The sequence below is a fragment of the Acipenser ruthenus genome, chromosome 21 (assembly GCF_902713425.1).
Source record: "Acipenser ruthenus chromosome 21, fAciRut3.2 maternal haplotype, whole genome shotgun sequence".
NCBI lineage: Eukaryota > Metazoa > Chordata > Actinopteri > Acipenseriformes > Acipenseridae > Acipenser > Acipenser ruthenus.
In genome coordinates this window covers 13,510,162-13,535,389 of record NC_081209.1, presented here as the reverse complement: position 1 = coordinate 13,535,389, position 25,228 = coordinate 13,510,162, and the positions used below count along the sequence as shown (strand labels likewise).

The window sequence follows — 25,228 nt, the reverse complement described above, 5'->3', positions numbered from 1 at the left end:
AGCGCTGTGTGAAACACCACTGCAGCCGGAGTGCTGTGTGAAACATCACTGCAGCCGGAGTGCTGTGTGAAACGCTAATGCAGCCGGAGCGCTGTGTGAAACGCTAATGCAGCCAGAGTGCTGGAGAAAAGCCACTGCAGCCGGAGCGCTGTGTGAAACGCTAATGAAGCTGGAGCGCTGTGTGAAACGCTAATGCAGCCGGAGTGATGTGTGAAATGCCACTGCAGCCGGAGTGCTGTGAGAAACGCTAATGAAGCCGGAGTGCTGTGTAAAACGCTAATGCAGCCGGAGCGCTGTGTGAAACGCCACTGCAGCCGGAGTGCTGTGTGAAACGCTAATGCAGCCAGAGTGCTGGAGAAAAGCCACTGCAGCCGGAGCGCTGTGTGAAATGCTAATGAAGCTGGAGCGCTGTGTGAAACGCTAATGCAGCCGGAGTGATGTGTGAAACGCCACTGTAGCCGGAGTGCTGTGAGAAACGCTAATGAAGACGGAGTGCTGTGTAAAACGCTAATGCAGCCGGAGCGCTGTGTGAAACGCCACTGCAGCCGGAGTGCTCTGTGAAACGCTAATGCAGCCGGAGCGCTGTGTGAAACGTCACTGCAGCTGGAGGGCTGTTTGAAATAATAATGCAGCCGGAGCGCTGTGAGAAACGCTACTGCAGCCAGAGCGCTGTGTGAAACGCTACTGCAGCCGGAGCGCTGTGTGAAACGTCACTGCAACCAGAGCGCTGGGTGAAACGCTAATGCAGCCGGAGTGCTGTGTGAAACGCCACTGCAGCCAGAGCGCTGTGTAAAACGCTAATGCAGCCAGAGCGCTGTTAGAATGACTTTGACTGTTGATCCAAGTAAGTGAACTCAATATTCTGTCCACACAGGGGATCTTATACAATTGAAAATCAATACCAAAATGTATGCCAGTGATTGATTTAGTGGACTAAAATTATCTTAGATCAATATGTACAATACAGTGCATACACATTAGCATATTGTGCATGTTTTTAATGTTAACCACATTGTTGTCTTTTGTACAGAAATATTATTATTATTTTGGTCAGGGAAAGAAGTCTGCTTCTAAGTAAGCTTCTCTTGATCGGTTGTCTTAAATTAAAACCATTTCTATTTTACTGTGCAGCTGATTTGACACTGTGCAATGATGCAGTATTACAACACTTGAAAACAGAGTGCAATACTGTGGCGGCGTATTTTGTGTTTTATGTTGTCTGTTATATGTATTATTGTAATGGTGCACGGAATGTGGGTTATGTAGCACAGGTGATGTATATTTGTATTTAGGCACAGGGATTGCACAATCACTTCACATGCAGATTAAATTGGGTATTTGTATGGAGGCACGGGGATTGCACAATTAGTTCACATGCTGGGATTCAACTGAGTGATTAATTAGTAATTGAATCGCAGCACAGCTGTCTATACATAGATGCATGAATTACACTGGGTTGGGTGTACAGCGAGGAGGTACAGGAGAGAGAAAGGAGAACAAAATAATAATACTAATAATAATTGCTACACATGCTGTGTCTACACCAGTCCACTACTTGTTATAGGTCAGTGTTTGTTTGTCTGTTCGCTTGGCCACTGTGCCGTTTATTTTGAGTGTTTTGTGCATCTGTTTTATTTGTTAATTTATAATAAGCCGGTGCAACAGCACATTTCACTCACCACTCTGTGTGTTTCTTCCTGCCCTGACATCACCACAAAAGCCAAACTGTCACAAACACCATCAAGCACAATGTAGTTTTTATCAAATGGGTGGATTTGTATTTTGTTACAGTATTCTCATTCCATTGCAAAGTGTGGTAAAAGACTATTCTGTATACAATTCAGTATAGACACATTGATACAATACCAAATTTAAAATACTGTCCAATAAAAATATAGGAATTGGAATATGCATATAGCTCCATTTTAAAAGCAAATGACAATGTTATACACCTTTGCCATTACATGAGTTAAAAAGACACTAAACCTGCAATCTAATCAGTTTTGTCGTAATACTTGGAAGGGTGATACACTGGTACATACAGCGCTCGACCATCAGTTTTTGGAAATGGTACAAAACTGTGGAATCAAGTAAGTTTCCTATCTTCCCTTGTAAATATCTATCATAAAAATGTAATATATAACATATCTTCATTGTTTCCATGCTCTTTACAAAACAATCACACAGTGAATGGGTGCATTTTGTTTAGTCTATTTGAATCGAAACTGGCATGGTGCTTTTGTGCAATGCTTTAACATTGTGCCAGGTATGTTGCTTTTCCATTTCTTAGCGTTTGTGCAATCAGAAGCTACTTTGTGTTGGAAGACCTGATCCTGCAGCCCAGGCATTCATCTTGTAGACGAGATTTAAAAATGAATGTCATGTAAACACTTCATTATAGATAATTTGATCGAAGTATGTTTTCCTAATTTCAACTAGAAAATAGACGTGCCTTGCTCTGCATTACATGCATGTATTTGTAAAGCACAGAAAATATTGACAGTTATTGTAGTATGACCAGAGGCTGTGGTGGGATGACATCAATTCTAATAAAGCTTTAACATTCGGGAGCAGCAAGCTGTCACTATACATTTCATTTTATACTTAATAAGAACATAAGAAAGTTTACAAACGAGAGGAGGCCCCATTCGGCCCATCTTGCTCGTTTGGTTGTTAGTAGCTTATTGATCCCAGAATCTCATCAAGCAGCTTCTTGAAGGATCCCAGGGTGTCAGCTTCAACAACATTACTGGGGAGTTGGTTCCAGACCCTCACAATTCTCTGTGTAAAAAGTGCCTCCTATTTTCTGTTCTGAATGCCCCTTTATCTAATCTCCATTTGTGACCCCTGGTCCTTGTTTCTTTTTTCAGTTTAAAAAAGTCCCCTGGGTCGACATTGTCAATACCTTTGTTCAAGACTGAATAGATTCAATTATTTTAGCCTGTCTGCATACGACATGCCTTTTAACCCTTTGCGGTCCATTGTCGGACTGGGTCCGACATTGCAATTATTCCTCACAGGTCCTTTGTCGGACTGGGTCCGACATCATTATAGCAACGCAATAAACGGGTGTTTAGTCGTTTTTTCTCCGGAAAAAGCCGAGAAAACCATTCAATTGCCGAGTGGTAGCGACAGGAGCCGAGACAAGTCGAAAAAAAAAAAAAAAAAAAAAAAAAGGCGTATTTCATGAATAGTCATACATGGTATCAGGTATCAGATAATGGGCGTCCATAATAAACAAGCTGGCTAAGTGCGTCAGCGCACTGAGACTATCATGGACATTTGCAGAGCTTTTTTCAGATGTTATAGTAATAAAATAATGACTTTGATCGCATTATTGAGGAGTTTGGTGATAAAACGAGTGATCTGGAGATGATCGATCGGTATGTACGACTATTATTATTATTATTATTTATTTCTTACACAGCTGAACGCTATAGCAAACAAAAGGCTGGGGAGGGGCTGGAGATGCCTAGTGTGTGCTTTGTTGATATGCAGGGCCATTTAAACCCGTTTGACTGTGAAAAAAAATACTTTTAAACAGCGCGTATAAAATTAACTGCGCGTGTGAAAATTAATTATTCCTGGCGTGCCTGACGCGCGATTAATAAATGGACCGCAAAGGGTTAAACCCGGGATAATTCTGGTCGCTCTTCTTTGCACTCTTTCTAGTGTAAACGATCCAGTAGCGTGGTGCTGCTGACCACTGGTTTCCCGTTCCCACCAACTGGCACAGACTCGATGCGTTTGCAGGCAAGTATGTTTTATTTACAATATTTACACAATAAAGCAGTTTCTGCTAAAGGCTATTGCCCTGTACGGGCCACTGACTAACTCACTTCTTCGACCCTCTCTAAGCTACTTCAAGACTACTATACGTCTACAGGCTTTGGCCTGTGCACGATCCACTTAGGTGGGACCAAGTCCTCTGGAGCGAAACACCCTGGCCACTGTAGCCGTGGAGACAGGAGAGTAGTACAGAGATTCCTTCTGCCGAAGTGAGTTAGTCCACAGGTAAGAACAGGACCAGCTCTCTTCCTTAGAGCTGTCCTGGATCACAGGTAAGTACAGGGTAGGCTCCTTCTGCTGGAGTACTTCTGTAACACAGGTAAGTATAAAACAGACTCCCTCTGCTGGAGTAGTCCTGTAACACAGGTAAGTGTCAGACAGGCTCCCTCTGCTGGAGTAGTCCTGTAACACCGGTAAGTGCAAGACAGGCCCCCTCTGCTGGAGTTGTCCTGGAACACAGGTAAGTGCAAGACAGGCCCCATCTGCTGGAGTTGTCCTGGAACACAGGTAAGCGCAGGTTGGATCCCCTTTAGAGAAGAATCCCAGGAACACAATTCAGATGACCCCAGACGTCCAGAGAAGTAACCCAGACAAAACAAGTTATATCCGAGCTGTGGGGAGGAACCCCTGCAGCCAACTCCTGGTTGTCCTCAGAAACAAATTGTGTCCCAACTAAAAGCAAGTGTCCACTTTTCCTGTGTAACACGTATGCAATGTGTCTTGTATCTGTATTACAATAAACAATGTCTTGCACATCCCAACTAATAAATCCGTTCTTTCTGGTAATTATTAACTGTTTCTGCAGCGCGTGAATAATCCAATACACCTTTTGGTAGTACGTATAAAACTAAACACCCTGCGGTTGTGACCACGCACAACCGCACAACGCGGAATACGCGGACCTCTTTTAAATTGCTGAGAAGTAAAAATAAACTTCAACTAGCACCACGACAAAAGGCTACCTTAACAAGAGGAAAATCGTACACCGTTTAAACTAAATACTATATTCTAAATACAAACGATCACTTTACCTTACGTTATTCTAACAACACACTCGAAATTGCAGCCTTCTTCTCTGCAGAACAATAGGGCGCTGTTCCCCTCGACCATACAATGCCCAATGGTTCTGCCCTGCTTCCTTATAAACCCAGAAACCCCTCCCAATCAATTGGCACTCGGATTTCTGGGTTGTGTAGTTTCTCCCCTAGCGCCGCCATTTCTTAAAGGCGACACTACCCTTTCCTCACACTAGAGAAGCAATTTCCTTTTTGTAGCGAGGTGACCAGAACTGAACACAATATTCTAGATGAGGTATTACTAATGCATAGTAAAGTTTTAACATTACTTCCCTTGATTTAAATTCAACACTTTTCACAATATATCTGAGCATATTGTTGGCCTTTTTTTATAGCTTCCCCACATTGTCTAGATCAGGGGTGCCCAATCCTGGTCCTGGAGAGCCGATGTCCCTCCTGGCTTTTGTTGCAACTGTGCCCTAAATTACTTAATTGGACCAATCAAGCCCTTATTAGAAGCTTAATTGGTCCAATTAATCAATTTAGTGTACAGTTTGAACAAAAACCAGGAGGGCATCTGCCCTCCAGGACCAGGATTGGGCACCCCTGATCTAGATGAAGACATTTCTGAATCAACATGAACTCCAAGATTTTTTTCATAGATTCCTTCTTCAATTTCAGTATCTCCCATATGATATTTATAATACATGTTTTTATTGCCTGCGTGCAGTACCTTACACTTGTCTCTATTAAATTTCATTTGCCATGTGTCTGTACAGTTCTGAATGCTCTCTAGATCATTTTGAATGACCTTTAATGCTGCAACAGTGTTTGCCACTCCCTAATCCATGTGCATGCATTTCCTTGAATCCCTACTGTGTTCAGTTTGAGAATTAATCTTTAATGCGAGACTTTGTCAAAAGCTTTCTGGAAATCTAAATAAACCATGTCGTATGTTTTAGCCATTGTCAATGTTGCATCCTCAAAAAAATTAAGCAGTTTAGTTAGACACGATCTCCCTTTCCTTAAACCACGCTAACTTATAGCTTCCATAAGTTTACATATAATAGAAGTCAGGCTTATTGGTCTGTAGTTACCTAGTTCTGTTTTGTCTCCCTTTTTGTGGATCGGTATTACGTTTGCAATTCTCCAGTCTGTCGGTACAACCCCTGTGTCAAGAGACTGTTGCATGATCTTGGTTAGCGGTTTGTAAATAACTTCTTTCATTTCTTTGAGTACAATTGGGAGGATCTCATCTGGCCCAGGAGATTTGTTTATTTTAAGAGCTCCTAGTCCCTTTAACACTTCTGCCTCTGTTATGCTAAAGTGACGGAGCAGCCGCAATGACAGGCAGACATTCAGTTGTAGCGGCAAGAGTGAAAGAAGTTGCACTGGCTGCTCAAGCAACACATTGCTTCATTCATAGAGAGGTATTGGCAGCCAAGAAATTATCTCCAGAACTTAATGATGTCCTCGGTATAGTAGATAGAATGGTGAATTTTGTGAAAGCAAATGCACTCAGTTCTCACATCTTTTCTGCTATGTGTGAAGAAATGGGGGCTGACCATCGTCACTTACTGACACATTGAAGTGTGGTGGTTGTCGCGTGGTAAAGTATTAAACCAAGTGTATGAACTGTGTTGTGAACTTGAAGTCTTTCTGTTTCAAAAAAAGTCTCCTTTGGCAGAATACTTTAAGGATTTACAATGGCTGGCCAAGCTTGCATATCTGGCAGATATACTTGATCTCTTCAATCAGCTGAATCTTTCTATGCAGGGAAATGTATCCAGTGTGTTAAATGTATCCAGCTTTTAAAAGAAGCTCAAAGTCGTCTGGAAAGAAAGAGTCGAGCGCGATTGTTTTGACATGTTCCCGTCTTTTGCATTTAAGGTTCTTTGATGACAGTAAAGATCTTCTCACTCGCCTGCGTGAAATTATTTCATCCCATCTAAAATTATCTCTCCAAAAATGTGAAGAGTATTTCCCCTCTGACTCTGATCCACGGAAAGTAAAGCAATGGGCTTGTGACCCATTCTCATCTCTAGACACAGAAACCTCCTTGTTGCCATCGTTGGAGGACAAGTTGCTGGAATTATCAAGTGATGAGGGTCTGAAGTTACAGTTTCAAAAACTTACTCTACATGTTTTCTGGATCAAAGTCAATACAAAATACCCACAACTCAGTGAACTGGCAGTCAAAACCTGACTCCCATTTCATTCTACTTACCTGCGCGAAAGTGAATTTTCAGCAATGACTGCAACTAAAACTGCAACTAAAACTAAATACCGAAACAGGCTGTGCATTGGTCCGCAGTTGTTTTTAGAAGTCAGCAGGCCGGTCCCTGGCATCAAAAACATTGAGAAACACTGTCTTTTGGCTTAGAAAGAAAGAAAGTTGTCATTTACACTGAGGTTAGCTAAACCACTTGTCTACACTCCTCCTTTTTTCTCTCTGCTCCACCCCCTCTCTGTCTTCCTCCCCAGGTTTTTGTACAGTGATATATCACTGTGTGGACTGGGGTACGCACAGTGATGCAGTTCCATTGGGTACTCGTACAAAAACCCTGGACACTTCTACAAACCTGCTTCACACTTTTCTTGGAATTGCACATCATTCTGGATTTGAGCAATGTTTTATTTACATTTTTGGGAATACACCATGTTTATTCTTTTGTACTCCTTATATTTTAAAAAACTTTACTGTGATTATAGTTTACTGTGTAGACGCTGTCTGTGCTACAGCACTGTGATTATAGTTTACTGTGTAAGTGCTGTCTGCTACAACACTGTGATTTATAGTTTATTGTGTAGGTGCTGTCTGCTACAACACTGTGATTTATAGATTACTGTGTAGGTACTTTTTGCTACAACACTGATTATAGTTTACTGTGTAGGTGCTGTCTGTGCTACAGCACTGATTATAGTTTACTGTGTAGGTGCTGTGTGCTACAACACTGTGATTATAGTTTACTGTGTAGGTGCTGTCTGTGCTACAACACTGTGATTATAGTTTACTGTGTAGGTGCTGTCTGCTACAGCACTGTGATTATAATTTACTGTGTAGGTGCTGTCTGTGCTACACGACTGTGATTATAGTTTACTGTGTAGGTGCTGTCTGTGCTACACCACTGTGATTATAGTTTACTGTGTAGGTGCTGTCTGTGCTACAGCACTGTAATTATAGTTTGAATTCATGGTGAGGCACTAGAGCTCATTGAACTGTATCTAAAACGACAACTTTAAAAATTTAAGGTATTTTTTATGGCAGTGGTTCTCAACGACAGGTCTGTGGACCGGTGCCGGTCCGTGGCAGCCTCTTTGCCTGTCCATGTAAGATTTCATTAATTTTTCTTTTCTTTTTAGGGTAAAAAAAAATATCAAGAAACTAGATATTTAGATTATTTATATAAAAATATTTATATTTAATAAGTGTGAGCGGAATTTCACAAAGTCACTCACCGCTCATAGTAAACTTCCGTTCCACTCCATTAGCTCTGCTCTGGGTCTTCTATTAGACATAACATTGGCGCGCAAGCTTTCAACAGAAATTGAGAACAGTACTGTAGTAGAGAGCGGCAAGGGAAAGATTTGTTTATATTTGATCAGATATGTCAAAGCAAAGTGCCTTTGGATCGGTATTTTGGAAATAGTAAAACTTCAGAGGAACATAATCGAGATGAGAAATGCGATGAGGAATGTGATGAGAATGCGATGAGGAATGTGATGAGGAATGAGATGAGGAATGAGATGAGGAATGCGATGAGGAATGTGATGAGGAATGTGATGAGGAATGTGATGAGGAATGTGATGAGGAATGAGATGAGGAATGATATGACAAATGTGATGAGGAATGTGATGACAAATGTGATGAGGAATGCAATGAGGAATGAGATGAGGAATGAGATGAGGAATGAGATGAGGAATCCGATGAGGAATGTGATGAGGAATGAGAAGACAAATGTGATGATGAATGTGATGAGGAATGAGATGAGGAATGATATGAGGAATGAGATGACAAATGTGATGAGGAATGTGATGAGGAATGAGATGAGCAATGAGATGAGGAATGCAATGAGGAATGCAATGAGGAATGAGATGAGGAATGCAATGAGGAATGCAATGAGGAATGAGATGAGGAATGCAATGAGGAATGAGATGAGGAATGAGATTAGGAATTTGATGAGGAATGAGATGAGGAATGAGATGACAAATGTGATCAGGAATGAGATGAGGAATGAGATGAGGAATCCGATGAGGAATGTGATGAAGAATGAGATGAGGAATGAGATGACAAATGTGATGAGGAATGTGATGAGGAATGAGATGAGGAATGTGATGAGGAATGCGATGAGGAATGCGATGAGGAATGAGATGACAAATGTGATGAGGAATGAGATGAGGAATGAGATGAGGAATGAGATGACAAATGTAATGAGGAATGAGATGAGGAATGAGATGAGGAATGCAATGAGGAATGAGATGAGGAATGTGATGAGGAATGAGATGACAAATGTGATCAGGAATGTGATGAGGAATGGAGTGAAAGGGAAGAAGGGTGGGAAAAGATGAGGAAATGCTCAACCTTTAACAAAAAATATGATGGCGCATATATAAAGTATGAGTTTATTCCAAGCGGGGATGAAGAATGCCCAAAACCTCAATGTGTTGTGTGTGATGTTATTCTGAGCAACGAAGCTATGAAACCTTCAAAAATGATTCGTCACCTGGAAACCAAACACCCGAACTTAAAAGAAAAGCCAGTCGAATTTTTCCAACAGAAACAAGATGAAGTGAAGTCTCAACAGAAACTTCTGCACGCCGCCACAACAACAAATGAAGGTATGTTAAAAGCATCATACCAGCTGGCCCTTCACATAGCCAAATGCAAGTCACCATTTACAATCCGTGAAAAATTAATAATGCCTCCAATAATAGATGCCTGTCATGAAGTCTTGGGGGTTACAGCTGCCAGAAAAGTTAGTGGCATTTCTCTGTCAAACAATACTGTCTCACGTAGAATTACTGATATTGCAGAAAATATTGAATCACAATTGATAGCGAGAGTGAAAGTGTCAGGCTGGTTTGCAATTCAATTGGATGAGTCGACGGACATTTCCAGTGTCGCAGTTCTTATTGTTTATGTGTGTGGTGCACATGAAGGGGCGTTTCACACTTTGCTGTGAAGAACTGCAGACGAGTATGTGACAGGACGTGGACTCCAGTGTCTCCACTGCATTGGAATAACAAGTATGTGACAGGACGTAGACTCCAGTGGCTCCGCTGCATTGGAATAACAAGTATGTGACAGGACGTAGACTCCAGTGGCTCCGCTGCATTGGAATAACAAGTATGTGACAGGACGTAGACTCCAGTGGCTCCGCTGCATTGGAATAACAAGTATGTGACAGGACGTAGACTCCAGTGGCACTGCTGCATTGGAATAACAAGTATGTGACAGGACGTAGACTCCAGTGGCTCCGCTGCATTGGAATAACAAGTATGTGACAGGACGTAGACTCCAGTGGCTCCGCTGCATTGGAATAACGAGTATGTGACAGGACGTGGGCTCCAGTGGCTCCGCTGCATTGGAATAACAAGTATGTGACAGGACGTAGACTCCAGTGGCACTGCTGCATTGGAATAACAAGTATGTGACAGGACGTAGACTCCAGTGGCTCCGCTGCATTGGAATAACGAGTATGTGACAGGACGTGGGCTCCAGTGACTCTGCTGCATTGGAATAACGAGTATGTGACAGGACGTGGGCTCCAGTGACTCTGCTGCATTGGAATAACGAGTATGTGACAGGACGTGGACTCCAGTGGCACCGATGCATTGGAATTTGCAAGAAAGTTTACAAACGAGAGAAGGCCATTCAGCCCATCTTGTTAGTTTAGTTGTTAGTAACTTATTGATCTCAGAATCTCATCAAGCAGCTTCTTGAAGGATCCCAGCGTGTCAGCTTCAACAACATTACTGAGGAGTTGGTTCCAGACCCTAACAATTCTCTGTGTAAAAAAGTGCCTCCTATTTTCTGTTCTGAATGCCCCTTTATCTAATCTCCATTTGTGACCCCTGGTCCTTGTTTCTTTTTTCAGTTCAAAAAAGTCCCCAGGGTCGACATTGTCAATACCTTTTAGAATTTTGAATGCTTGAATCAGATCATCGCGTAGTCTTCTTTGTTCAAGACTGAATAGATTCAATTCTTTTAGCCTGTCTGCATACGACATGCCTTTTAAACCGAGGATAATTCTGGTCGCTCTTCTTTGCACTCTTTCTATACAGCAATATTCTTTTTGTAACGAGGTGACCAGAACTGAACACAATATTCTAGATGAGGTCTTACTAATGCATTGTTAAGTTTTAACATTACTTCCCTTGATTTAAATTCAACACTTTTCACAATATATCGGACCATCTCCGCCTTTTCTATAGCGTTCCTCACATTGTCTAGATGAAGATATTTCTGAGTCAACATAAACTCAGGTCTTTTTCAAAGATTCCTTCTTCAATTTCAATATCTCCCATATGATATTTATAATGCACATTTTTATTGCCTGCATGCAGTACCTTACAATTTTCTCTATTAAATTTCATTTGCCATGTGTCTGCACAGTTCTGAATGCTGTCAAGATCATTTTGAATGACCTTTGCTGCTGCAACAGTGTTTGCCACTCATCCTATTTTTTTGTCGTCTGCAAATTTAACAAGTTTGCTTACTATACCAGAATCTAAGTCATTAATGTATATTAGGAATAGCAGAGGACCTAATACTGATCCTTGTGGTACTCCCCTGGTTACCTCGCTCCATTTTGAGGTTTCTCCTTGTGGCAGGATGGCTTGTAGTGGTGAGGTGTGGTGATATCACGGACCAGGAAGTCACTGAACCAAAACAGTGGATGGGAGGGTGAAACTGAACGCTACGGCGTTCAGCTGATTTTATTAACTAAATAAACCAAAAGATTTAAACAAACAAAACACAAAACAAAACAAAAAAAGGCGCGTTGGCCAAACAAATAAACAGAAACAAGTATATTTACATATAGCAATTGTTCTTAACTGTTTTCTCTCTCTCCTTGTTCTCTCTGCTCCCAGTACTCTCCTCTGTACACTCCCCCCCACAGCACAGACAGCTGTAGGTTCTTATACTCTGGCCGAGGGGTTAACTAGCTGTTAATTATCTTATTACCCCTCGGCCACAGTCTGCACGAGTTTAGTAAGGATGCGTGACTGTCAGCTAGTTAAATAATCAGTAGCTGATCAGCCACGCATCCTCACGAGGTTTTTAAATATATAAACAATAAAAAATGCGCTGCGCTTTTAACTGCGCCGCAAACAAAAATACAAATAATAATAAATAAATATATAGGGGCGGGACACTCTGCCACACTCCTCTAATCAGTACTTTCTGTTTTCTACATGTTAACCACTCCCTAATCCATGTGCATGCATTTCCTTGAATCTCTACTGCGTTCAGTTTGAGAATTAATCTTTCATGCAAGACTTTGTCAAAAGCTTTCTGGAAATCTAAATAAACCATGTTGTATGCTTTGCAATTATCCATTGTCGATGTTGCATCCTCAAAAAAATCAAGCAGGTTAGGTAAACACAATCTCCCTTTCCTTAAACCATGCTGACTGTCTCCCAGGATAATTTTCCATTTTGGATCTTATTATAGTTTCCATAAGTTTACATATAATAGAAGTCAAGCTTATTGGTCTGTAGTTACCTGGTTCAGTTCTGTCTCTCTTTTTGTGCATCAGTATTACGTTTGTAATTCTCCAGTCTGTCGGTACAACCCCTGTGTCAAGAGACTGTTGCATGATCCTGGTTAGCGGTTTGTAAATAACTTCTTTCATTTCTTTGAGTACAATTGGGAGACTCTCATCTGCCCAGGAGATTTGTTTATTTTAATAGCTCCTAGTCCCTTTAACACTTCTGCCTCTGTTATGCTAAAGTGACGGAGCAGCCGCAATGACAGGCAGACATTCAGTTGTAGCGGCAAGAGTGAAAGAAGTTGCACTGGCTGCTGAAGCAACACATTGCTTCATTCATAGAGAGGTATTGGCAGCCAAGAAATTATCTCCAGAACTTAATGATGTCCTCGGTATAGTAGTTAGAATGGTGAATTTTGTGAAAGCAAATGCACTCAGTTCTCGCATCTTTTCTGCTATGTGTGAAGAAATGGGGGCTGACCACCGTCACTTACTGACACGTTGAAGTGTGGTGGTTGTCGCGTGGTAAAGTATTAAACCGAGTGTATGAACTGCGTTGTGATCTTGAAGCCTTTCTGACTCAAAAGAAGTCTCCTTTGGCAGAATACTTTAAGGATTTACAATGGCTGGCCAAGCTTGCATATCTGGCAGATATATTTGATCTCTTCAATCAGCTGAATCTTTCTATGCAGGGAAATGTATCCAGTGTGTTTGAAATGGCTGACAGGATCACAGCTTTTAAAAGAAGCTCAAAGTCGTCTGGAAAGAAAGAGTCAAGCGTGATTCTTTTGACATGTTCTAGTCTTTTGATTTTTGGCTATTTGATGACAGTAAAGATGTTCTCACTCGCCTGCACGAAATTATTTCATCCCATCTAAAATTAACTCTCCAAAAATATGGAATAAGAGGAAATAAGAGTATTTCCTCTCTGACTGATCCACGGAATGGAAAGCAATGGGTCTGTGACCCATTCTCATCTCTAGACACAGAGACCTCCTTGTTGCCATCATTGGATGACAAGTTGCTGGAATTGTCAAGTGATGAGGGTCTGAAGTTACAATTTCAAAAACTTACTCCACCTATTTTCTGGATCAAAGTCAATACAGAATACCCACAACTCAGTGAACTGGCAGTCAAAACCTGACTCCCATTTCATTCTACTTACCTGTGAGGAAGTGGATTTTCAGCAATGACTGCAACTAAAACTAAATACCGAAACAGGCTGAGCATTGGAAAGACGTCCTTGTCTGAAATTCATCCCCGGATTGTAAAACTTATGTCTACAAGGCAGGTACAGAAATCTCATTAAGAGTCTGGTGCGTGAATCTATATATATATTTTTTTAAATCCATAATATTTCTAATGTGCAAATTCTGATTATTACTGTGTATAAAAAAATAACCATGCTCGCAGTTACATTTACATGTAACCCTTATAATTATAAAGTTATATGCACAAATCTCAACAGAAAAAAACCATGCAAAAATGGTCTGGTCCTTAAGCGGTCCGCAGTAGTATAGGAAGACAGCAGGCCGGTCCATGGCATCAAAAAGGTTGAGAAACACTGTCTTATGGCATATGGCTTAGAAAGAAATAAAGTTGTCATCTACACTGAGGTTAGCTGAACTACTGTACTCCTTCGTTTTTCTCTCTGCCCCACCCCCTCTCTGTCTTCCTCCCCAGGTTTTTGTACAGTGATATATCACTGTGTGGACAGGGGTACGCACAGTGATGCAGTTCCATTGGGTACTCGTACAAAAACCCTGGACACTTCTACAAACCTGCTTCACACTTTTCTTGGAATTGCACATCATTCTGGATTTGAGCAATGTTTCATTTACATTTTTGGGAATACACCATGTTTATTCTTTTGTACTCCTTATATTTTAAAGAACTTTACTGGGGTTGGATTATGAAACCTGCAACCCGAGATCTTCATGGGTATCCACCGTTAACTAAACAGACACGAGCATTATGATTGGAATATGCCAGCATAGTGATTCTTTTAGATTCCATTTACACAAAGTGAAAATGTTTCAAAGAAAAAATATGTATTTGAGGGGTGATAGAGCACACAGTACCAAGTTTATTCAAATTAGCTTGAAAACGGGGTTCCAGGCGCTTGTGTTAACTTGTTATTTTACCATACGATTTAAAAAACGGTTCTTGAAATGGAATTTAACAAACTGTATGTAACGACGGAGAAGCTTATCTTTGGAAGCGGGACCACTCTCACCGTGTTACCAAGTAAGTAATAACGCTTCTGATTTGTAATATAATAAGTTCGCATAGTCTGCAAATAAATATGTATTTGGATAAAACATAAAGGTTAATCGCTGCCTAAATCTCCGTAAAGAAGAGACATCCATATGTGTAAATAACGTTACTTCATCCATAACTTTACCTATTAGTGAAATTATTCAAATAAACAATAACATTTTGTAGTATAGTCACATGTCATGAAAACTAATTATGCTACATAACATTTGATCAGCTGAAATAGAATGACTGAAAACTAAAGTTGGTATTTTTAACAGTGAATTTTAACAGCGACCTCCTCTCGTTTGTAAACTTTCTTATGTTCTTAACTAACACCAGTACCTTTGGTTACTGGCTATGATAGTCATTGTCTTCCAAAGAGCAGTGTTGCTTTGTAATGCATTATATTACAATATGCCTGGCTAGTTGTGCGCGCACCTTGTTGTATTGGTGTGCAGGATTGTGTGATGATGCTGCTAGAAAACTAACATTTGGAGGTGGCACGACTTTGAGTGTTGATCCAAGTAAGTGAACTCAATATTCTGTCCACACAGGGGATCTTATACAATTGAAAACCAATACAAAAATGTATGCCAGTGATTGAATTTAGTGGACTAAAATGATCTTAGATCAATATGTACAATACAGTGCATACACATTAGCATATTGTGCATAATGTTTTTAATGTTAACCCCATTGTTGTCTTTTGTACAGAAATATTATTATTATTATTATTATTATTATTATTATTATTATTATTATTATTATTATAAAGTTACATTTGGGTCAGGGAAAAAAAGTCAGTCTACTACAAAGTAAGCTTCTCTTAATCAATTGTCTTAAATTAAGTTTCTATTTGACTGAGCAGCTGATTTGACCTTGTGCCGCGATGCAGTATTACAACACTGAAAACAGAATGGAATACCATCAGACACAATGCAGTATTTATCAAATGGGTGGATTTGTATTTGGTTACAGTATTGTATTTGTTTACAGTTTGCGCAATGGATTTTATTGTGTGTGCTGAGTATTCTCATTCCATTGCAAAGTGTGGTAAAAGACTATTCTGTATACAATTCAGTATATACACATTGATACAATACCAGGTTTAAAATACTGTCTAATAAAAAAATAGAAATTTAAATATGCATATAGTTCCATTCTGAAAGCAAATGACAATGTTACACACCTTTGCCATTATATGAGTTAAAAAAGGTACTAGACCTGCAATCTAATCAGTTTGTGTTATACTACTTGGAAGGGTGATACACTAGTACATACCATACTCTGTCATTGTTTTTTGGAAACGGTACAAAACTGTTTGTGGAACCAAGTAAGTTTCCTATCTTCCCTTGTAAATATCTATCACTGGTGTTAAAAAGTAATGTATAACATATCTTAATTGTTTCCATGATCTTTACCAAACAAGCAGACTGTCTTTTAGAAGTGGAACTCAGTGAATGGGTCTATCTGAATAGAAACAGGCATGGTGCTTTTGTACAATGCTTTAACATTGTGCTGGGTATGAGAAGTTGCTCTTTGGATCAGGGACAAAAGTCTTTGTACAACCAAGTAAGTTTCTCTTCATTAGTTGACCTGATTACAAAAGGATGTATGTTACCTCTTTAGTGGTTTTTCGGTGTGCTGCACAACAACAATTTGGAAAGTGTCAATTCACCAAACAAAATGCAGTTGGGGGAGATAATTTCCTTTCCTTACAGTTTATGCAACAAAAAGGCTACTTTATGTTGGATGACCTCAGCCATTGATCTTGTAGATGAGATGACTGTCATGTAAACACTTCATTATAGATAATTTGATCAAAGTATGTTTTCCTAATTTCATCTAGAATCAGACGTGCCTTGCTCCACATTATATCAATGTATTTGTAAAGCACAGAAAACATTGAAATTTATTGCAGTATGACCAGAGGCTGTGGTGGGATGGCATCTTATCTAATAAAGCTTTAACATTCGGGAGCAGCACTAAGCTGTCAGTATACATTTCATGTAATATTAATAGATCAAAATATATTTCAATGTAGGGTACGCTTGAGTTCAGTGAAGAGTTTACAGAACATATATTAATATAATGATGACCTATTAACATGTTATTATAAGCATGGAATACTAGTTTTATTACAATAACACAAGTGGAAATCTTCATTTCGTGTTATTAGGTTATTACAGGATCTTTTATGTGAGCAAATTGTATGTCACTGAGGAAGAGTTTACCCCAGAGAAGGCAGTGAATATACTGGGGCCATTTTGTAGAACATTGTGTAGCTTCAATGTTATTTATTTCATTAAACAAAGACTAGAGAAAATGAAATACTGTACCGTACTGATAGAATTGGAGCAAAGAGGGAACATACTAAATGTGTAAAACAATCCATTTCAAACAGAAGGTTAATGTGCCCTTAATTGAAATAAGAACATTAATAAATGACTTTCTGAAAGAAATGGCAAACCTTGAATGTGGCATTGGCTGTGGTAAGAAGGTACGGAATGAAGTAAGAATTGTGAATACTGGAAACCTGTTCAATCAGTTCTTGTCTTGATACATGGGGGGGCGAGGGTGCAGAGTGTACTTGGATATTGGATTTTGGAAGGGTGGAGGGTGCAGAGTGTACTTGGATTTGGATTTTGGAAGGGTGGAGGGTGCAGAAGGTACTTGAATAATGGATTTTGGAAGGGTGGAGGGTGCAGAAGGTACTTGAATAATGGATTTTGGAAGGGTGGAGGGTGCAGGAGGTACTTGAGTATTGGATTTTGGACGGGTGGAGGGTGCAGAAGGTACTTGAATATTGGATTTTGGAAATGGTACTAAATCGTTTGTGGAACCAAGTAAGTATCACATTTTCCCATGTCAACATCAATTCCATGTACCAATTAAAGACCTCTGTATCTATCACATCATTTTTGAAAAACTAAGTACTAAACAAGTATAGCATTTAGTATGAATTAACAGTGAGGATTTTATTTCATTTGCTTTCAGAATTCAAGCTATAGAATTGTATGTTGTGTTAAGTGTCCCCATCCCATTTTCTGTCCTAAAATATATTAAACCAAATGTTTGGTTTAGTTGAATATCTGTAGAAGAGGCCCATTGAATAGTCTCTCTAACCCTGCAAACTGTGTTGCATTTCTTTATTTGTATCTATTAGCTGAGGCGCTGATGAAGGCAGTTCTTTATTTGTATCTATTAGCTGAGGCGCTGATGAAGGCAGTTCTTTATTTGTATCTATTAGCTGAGGTGCTGATGAAGGCACAACCAGTCTTAGGGTTTGTAAAGTTTTCAAGTTATCTGCTGTACCTCACTATGAAAGTCATATCACCACAAATAATTAATAACATTAAATAATTAATAAATGATGTTCTGAATTATTTGATGAAATGGATTGCCATGTGAAAGTGCAGAGCTGTATCTGGTATGTGGAGGAGGCCGCTGTGTTCTGGTGCACTATTGTAATGATGTAAGGAAGCAATGAGCTCAAGCTTATATTTGTACCACGTAAGTACAATTCATTTCATTTCAAACGACACAGTATTTATCAACCTTTAGTTTAAGGTCCATTAATAAAACATTCATTGAAAAGTTACTTACGACTTTGGGTACACTTTAAATTATATATATATATATATATATATATTGTGAGCCATCTCACAGGCCAACCCGCAGGGGGTGCATATGGTGGGCCGGAGAGAGGCTGACCGGACCCAGCAAACAGCACAGGAGGGATCACTGGCAGCTCTGGAACCAGCCTGCAATGATCAGGAGGAGATAAGTGGGCTATGGGCTACAGGTGCTCATATTTAGGGACGTTAATTAAAATGAATAGATTAGTGATTGCCTCAATTGGCCAGCACCTGTAGCCGATGCAGTTAACAAGCATCTCCTCCAGCCCAGTGATATAAAAAGGCTGAGCAGTCACTAGACAGGGGATCGTGACTGAGGAGAGAAGGACTGAGCCGTGTTGGAACTTGTTGTTTTGAAAATAGTTTTTTTTTTTTAAACTACTCCTGTGCAAGATATAGGTTTGTTTTTTTTGTTTGTTTCCCGTTTTTGATGCCCTTCAAGACCCAAAATAAAAGCACACGGATCCACCAAACCTGTGTTCGCCTGTGATTAATTCCACATTAAAAAGTGGTGCCTGCATTCAGCAAGCCTACAAGTGGGACCAGAAGTGGGGCCCCTCTGACGGCAACAGCTAAACTTATTGTGTGGATATGGAGGTGGACAAGCTGATACGGTGGATGCAAGAGCAGGAGGGGAAACGAGAAGCCAGAGAGGTGCAGAGACAGGAACAACTGGCTCAGTTTTTCGGCACACTGGTGACTAAGATGATGGCACCAGGGAGTACGGAGGCCACGGTGGCCAGGATGTTTGCAGTCCAGCCCAAGCTCCTGAAAATGACGACTGAAGATGACCCTGAAGCGTTTTTAGTAACGTTTGAAAGAATGGCGGAGGCAGCAGCTTGGCCAAAAGAGCTGTGGGCATTGAAACTGGCCCCATGTCTCTCCGGAGAAGCTCAAGCCGCTTACAGAGCACTGGACACGGCAGACGCGCAAGATTACCAGAAAGTAAAAACCGCTATCCTGCAACGCTTGGGCATCACAGAGGAAAGCTATAGACTGCGCTTCAGGGGATATACCATCCCCTTGGGGACTAAACCCCGTGTGGCAGCTCAAACCCTCCGCCACTTCTGCAAACGGTGGCTGAAAACAGAGAGCAGGAATGTTGAGCAAATCACAGACTGTCTGGTGGTCGAGCAGCTGTTACAAGTAATACCAGCTGGAGTGGCAGCCTGGGTCCGAAGAAATCAACCACAGAGCTTGGAGGAAGCTGTTTGCCTGGCAGAGGCCTACCAGGATGCTGAAGCGGCTGCAGCCCCATCGGAAGGAAGCTCAGGAAAGAGGACAAATACATCTCCTAAGGACATACAAAAAAAGGTAAACCCCAAAGAGGGTAACCGGAAACCCCCTTTATGGGTTCCACGGTTAGCTCCTCGGTGGGTAACAGAAAAAACTAGCCCACCAGAGGAATTCTGGCGGGACAAACCACGGACATCCCCAGGCCCCATCATTTGTTTCAGGTGCGGAGAACCCGGGCACATCGCGAGGCAATGTCAGCAGGAGGAGATTGAACGTATGGAAGTCGGGGTGGCGCGCAGCATTGCGTATGGTCATGCCGGCCCGGTGAGTGCAGATCCCTTTGTCATACCAGTGAGGGTTGAGGGTCAGGAAACCATCGCTCTGATAGATTCAGGTAGCACAGAGACTCTGGTTAGCCGGGATCTCGTACCAGGAAGCAAATACAAAAAGGGGCAAGCAGACATAAATTTACTGTGTGTACATGGTGATATAAAAACCTATCCCACTGTAATAATCAATATAGAAATTGGGGGTAAATCCTTTAAGGTTAAGGTGGGAGTGATTCCAGCTCCCCCCTTCCCTGTAATCTTAGGGAAGAACTGTGAAAGGTTCCATCAACTGTTAAAAGCCGGAACCACACTGGTTGGAGAAAGGGGGGGACCACTGCACTCCACTTCTAATTTTGAGGGGGAAAATATGGACGAAGGGTTATTTCCATTTAGGGAGGAAGTAATCAAGCCCCCTCAGGGAGAAAGGAAAACCCGCTCTCAAAAGAAGCGGGAAGGTAGGAAATTTCTGGAGAAAACTAAAAACCTTGGCAGAATTGGGGAAAGCCCTATAAATCTTCCCTCATTACAGGCGGTAGAGTCTGAAGACAATGAAGATTTTTTGAACCGAGCGATTGAACTTGATCGTCCGGTTTTTAAGCAAGCTCAGTTAGAGGATCCTAACTTACGGTATGCATTTGAACAGGCCATGGAAGCTAGTGAAGAATATTGGAAAATATGCGACACAAAACCTACCCCACACTTTCTGTTAAACAACGGCCTGTTATACAGGGTTATTCGGGGTACTCTCCAAGGAGAGCATACCCACCAGTTGCTAGTACCGCACTCACAGAGGAACACCATTATGCGTTTAGCGCATACACATTTGTTGGGGGGACATCTAGGCACTGACAAGACACGAGATAGAATCCTTCTCCGTTTTTTCTGGCCTGGGGTGTGGCGTGAGGTGGCAGATTTCTGTGAGTCTTGTCCCGAGTGCCAGAAAGTGGCAAGTAAAAAACCGCCTCGAGCTCCCTTGATACCGCTACCTATTATTGAGGTGCCCTTTGATAGGGTAGGGATAGATATAGTTGGCCCTTTGCCAAAAACCAAGTCAGGGTGCGAATATATATTAGTGCTAGTTGATTATGCCAGCCGATACCCTGAGGTGGTCCCCTTAAGGAACATGGCTACCAAAACTATAGCCAGAGAACTAATGAATATTTTTTGTAGAGTGGGTCTCCCAAAGGAAGTGCTTACTGACCAGGGAACCCCCTTTATGTCCCGGGTCTTTAAAGAGTTATGCCGCCTCCTGAAAGTAAAAACAATTCGAACCTCTGTGTACCACCCACAGACGGATGGTTTGGTAGAGAGGTTCAACCGAACCCTAAAAGGTATGCTTAAAAGGGTAGCACAAGAAGATTTGTGTAACTGGGATACTGCTTTGCCTTTTCTGATGTTTGCTTTCAGGGAAGTTCCCCAAGCATCAACCGGGTTCTCCCCATTTGAATTACTGTTTGGCAGACAGCCCCGAGGGTTACTAGACGTCTTGCGGGAAGCATGGGAGGCAGAACCAGCTAGAGGGGACAGTGTTGCAGAGTATGTAACTCAACTCCGTGACAGGTTGGGAAAAATGTCCCAACTAGTGCAGGAACATTTAAGGAAAGAGCAGTCCCAACAGGAGCGACAGTACAATCAGGGGGCGAGGGCCCGGGAGTTTAAAGAGGGGGACCGGGTATTGGTGCTGGTCCCATCTGACCCCCATAAGTTTGTAGCAAAATGGCAGGGGCCAGTGGAAATAGTGGAGAAGGTAGGACCCGTGAATTATAAAGTTCATCAACCAGGTAAAAGAAAAACCCACCAGATATACCACGTTAACTTACTAAAGCCTTGGAAAGAACGAGAGTGCTTGTTTTTTAGAAATGCTGAGTTAGAGGGGGAGGATGAAACCCAAGGGGAGCCCAAAGTACCACAAAGACATAGCATATGCAAAGGGGAACACTTGAATAACCAGCAACAAAAAGAACTTAATAAATTGTTGGCCGATAACTCTGATGTATTTTCTGAGGAACCTGGGATCACACACCTGGGGCAGCACCAAATCACAACGGAGCCAGGAGTGAAAGTGTGTCAGCGGCATACACGGGTCCCGGCAGCCAAACGGGTGACCATGAAGGAGGAGGTGAGAAAAATGCTGGAGTTGGGTGTTATTAGAGAATCGTTTAGTGATTGGTGCAGCCCGGTGGTAATGGTTACCAAGCCTGATGGTTCAATACGGTTTTGTATTGATTTCAGAAAATTAAATGCAGTTTCCAAGTTTGATGCATACCCGATGCCTAGAGTGGATGAACTGCTGGAGCGTGTGGGAAATGCCCGGTATATCTCCACTCTAGATCTAACCAAAGGTTACTGGCAGGTACCCTTATCACCGGACTCCTGCGAAAAAACTGCCTTCTCCACTCCTCAGGGTCTCTTTGAATTTGTGGTTCTCCCCTTTGGCTTGCACGGAGCGCCTGCTACTTTTCAACGGTTGATGGATCGGGTCCTCCGTCCTCATGCTGAGTATGCTGGAGCCTACTTAGATGATGTGGTAGTCTTTAGCCATGACTGGCCGACACATCTACAAAGGCTACAGGCGGTATTAAATTCCATTAGGCAGGCAGGGCTCACAGCAAATCCAAAAAAATGCAAATTAGCCTTTTCGGAAACCCAATATTTAGGGTACACAATGGGGCAGGGGTTGGTAAAACCTCAAGAAACTAAAGTTAATGCCCTGAGGAATTATCCTCGTCCCACTACCCAAAGGCAGGTTCGGGCTTTCTTGGGGCTAGCCGGTTATTACCGGAGATTTATTTCGCACTTCGCCACTAGAGCTACACCCCTTACAGATTTGACCAAAGGCCATAAAAATCGGCCCATCCAGTGGTCCAAAGAGTGTGAGGCGGCGTTTCAGGACTTGAGACATGCCTTGTTGTCCAGACCAGTCTTAAAGAACCCTGATTTTAGAAAAGATTTTATCTTGCAGACAGATGCCTCAGGGGTGGGCTTAGGGGCAGTATTAGCTCAGGACTTTGATGGGGAAGAACATCCCATCATGTTTCTAAGCCGAAAACTGTTACCTCGAGAACAACGGTATGCAACGATAGAAAAGGAATGTCTAGCAATCAAGTGGGCTGTAGAAAGCTTAAAATATTATTTGTGGGGACGCCGCTTCACCCTTTATACAGATCATGCCCCGCTGCGCTGGATGTATAAGGAGAAGGATTCAAACCCTCGTCTCACTCGATGGTTTCTGGCTCTACAGCCCTACTGTTTTGAGGTTAAGCACCGGGCAGGTAAGGATCATATGAATGCTGACGTGTTGTCAAGAATCCCTGAATTGACTTCTTCTTCCTGCTCTAGGATTATGCCGAAGCAAAGGGGGAAGGTATGTGAGCCATCTCACAGGCCAACCCGCAGGGGGTGCATATGGTGGGCCGGAGAGAGGCTGACCGGACCCAGCAAACAGCACAGGAGGGATCACTGGCAGCTCTGGAACCAGCCTGCAATGATCAGGAGGAGATAAGTGGGCTATGGGCTACAGGTGCTCATATTTAGGGACGTTAATTAAAATGAATAGATTAGTGATTGCCTCAATTGGCCAGCACCTGTAGCCGATGCAGTTAACAAGCATCTCCTCCAGCCCAGTGATATAAAAAGGCTGAGCAGTCACTAGACAGGGGATCGTGACTGAGGAGAGAAGGACTGAGCCGTGTTGGAACTTGTTGTTTTGAAAATAGTTTTTTTTTTTTAAACTACTCCTGTGCAAGATATAGGTTTGTTTTTTTTGTTTGTTTCCCGTTTTTGATGCCCTTCAAGACCCAAAATAAAAGCACACGGATCCACCAAACCTGTGTTCGCCTGTGATTAATTCCACATTAAAAAGTGGTGCCTGCATTCAGCAAGCCTACAATATATATATATATATATATATATATATATATATATATATATATATATATATATATTAGCTCAAAGAGCCAGCTGATATATATATATATATATATATATATATATATATATATATATATATATATATATATATATATATATATATTGTAAGATAGCGGGTTGGGTGAGACAGCAGGGAGGGGGTTAAAACCTCCCTGCGAGAGCGAGGAAACATGTGAGAATGCACTGGTTGTTAATTGTTTTATTAATGATTTTCCGCACCTGAGCGTGATTTGGGGAGTTTAAAAGGAGAGCAAGCAGTCTGCTTGGGGCTGCTGAGGAGAAGGAGGCAGAAAGGGGTGCTCTGCTTCCTGGCAGTCGGGAGTGAAAAAGTAAGTGCTGTAGAGAACCAGTGTGTTTTGTAAGGACGGGGAAACAGTGTAGCTGTCCCGTGTTAGTCAGGGTGTTCCTGTGTGTTAGTTAGTGCTCGTACAGAGCTAGGCGTTTGTTTTGTATTTTGTTTATTTTTGTGTTTATTAAACATAGCGCACCAGCGCTTTAAAAAAATCAATTTTTGTCGTGTTGGGTCTATTTTTAAAGGGGCAATGAACCCGAGTGGGTGCAATCCTTTACATTTGGTGGCAGCGTGTGTGGGCGCCCTTACGACCCAAAAGATAATGGATTTGAAAGAGTTGATTGAAATGGTCAATCGGAACACCGCTGCTCAGAAAGAGCAGATAAAGAAGTGGAGACAGGACTGGGGGCTACCTGATCCGGAGCCCACAGAGCTAGACCTGCTGCTCCAGAAGTGGGAGCAGGTATGGGTAACTCCGCAATCTCCCAAGCCCAGAGGGGAGGAGCTGCCGCTGCCAGAGCCCAGAGGGGAGGAGCTGCCGCTGCCAGAGCCTAGAGGGGAAGAGCCGCCATTGCCGGAGCCCAGAGGGGAGGAGCCGCCGCTTCCAGAGCCCAGGGAGGAGGTGAAAAGCATACCTCCACCACAGCCCCGACCACCACCCCTACGGTCCAGTCCGGCGTCGCTGCGTCCGGTCCCTCACCCCTTGCTCCTGGACACCCTGTCGGTTAGCCTGGACCTCCCGTCACTAGACCTGGAGCCCAGGAGTCGGCAGAATCGGGCACAGTTCTGCGCCTGGTCCCCTGCTCCGCTCCTCCCGGACACTAAGACGTCGCTGCGCTGCTCCCAGACGTCGCTTACGCTCCCCCTGGTCACTGTTTCGCTCCCCCTTGCTGACCGGACGTCGCTGCATTGGGTCCCAGCTGCAGACCTCTGCCCGCTGCTGCAGCCTCCAGTGCCCCGGTTGTCATTCTGGTCGCCCCTGTCAAACCGTTGGGGTCCTTCGTCGCTGGTGCGCGGTCCCTAC

General features: G+C 42.2%; 1 protein-coding gene across 2 annotated transcripts; it reads left to right on the top strand.

Moving 5' to 3' along the window:
* Positions 1–18,939: 18,939 nt before the first annotated feature.
* On the top strand, positions 18,940–23,489 carry LOC131699088 (uncharacterized). 2 transcript variants are annotated; one of them, XM_058994842.1, is made up of 2 exons: positions 18,940–19,977; positions 23,322–23,489. In XM_058994842.1, the coding sequence occupies exons 1-2, from the start codon at positions 19,009–19,011 to the stop codon at positions 23,352–23,354; spliced, it is 1,002 nt and encodes a 333-aa protein (XP_058850825.1). In that variant the 5' UTR covers positions 18,940–19,008; the 3' UTR covers positions 23,355–23,489. The 2 variants fall into 2 exon arrangements, with proteins under 2 accessions (XP_058850825.1, XP_058850824.1); XM_058994841.1 differs by having other exon boundaries at positions 18,942–22,101.
* Positions 23,490–25,228: the final 1,739 nt, after the last annotated feature.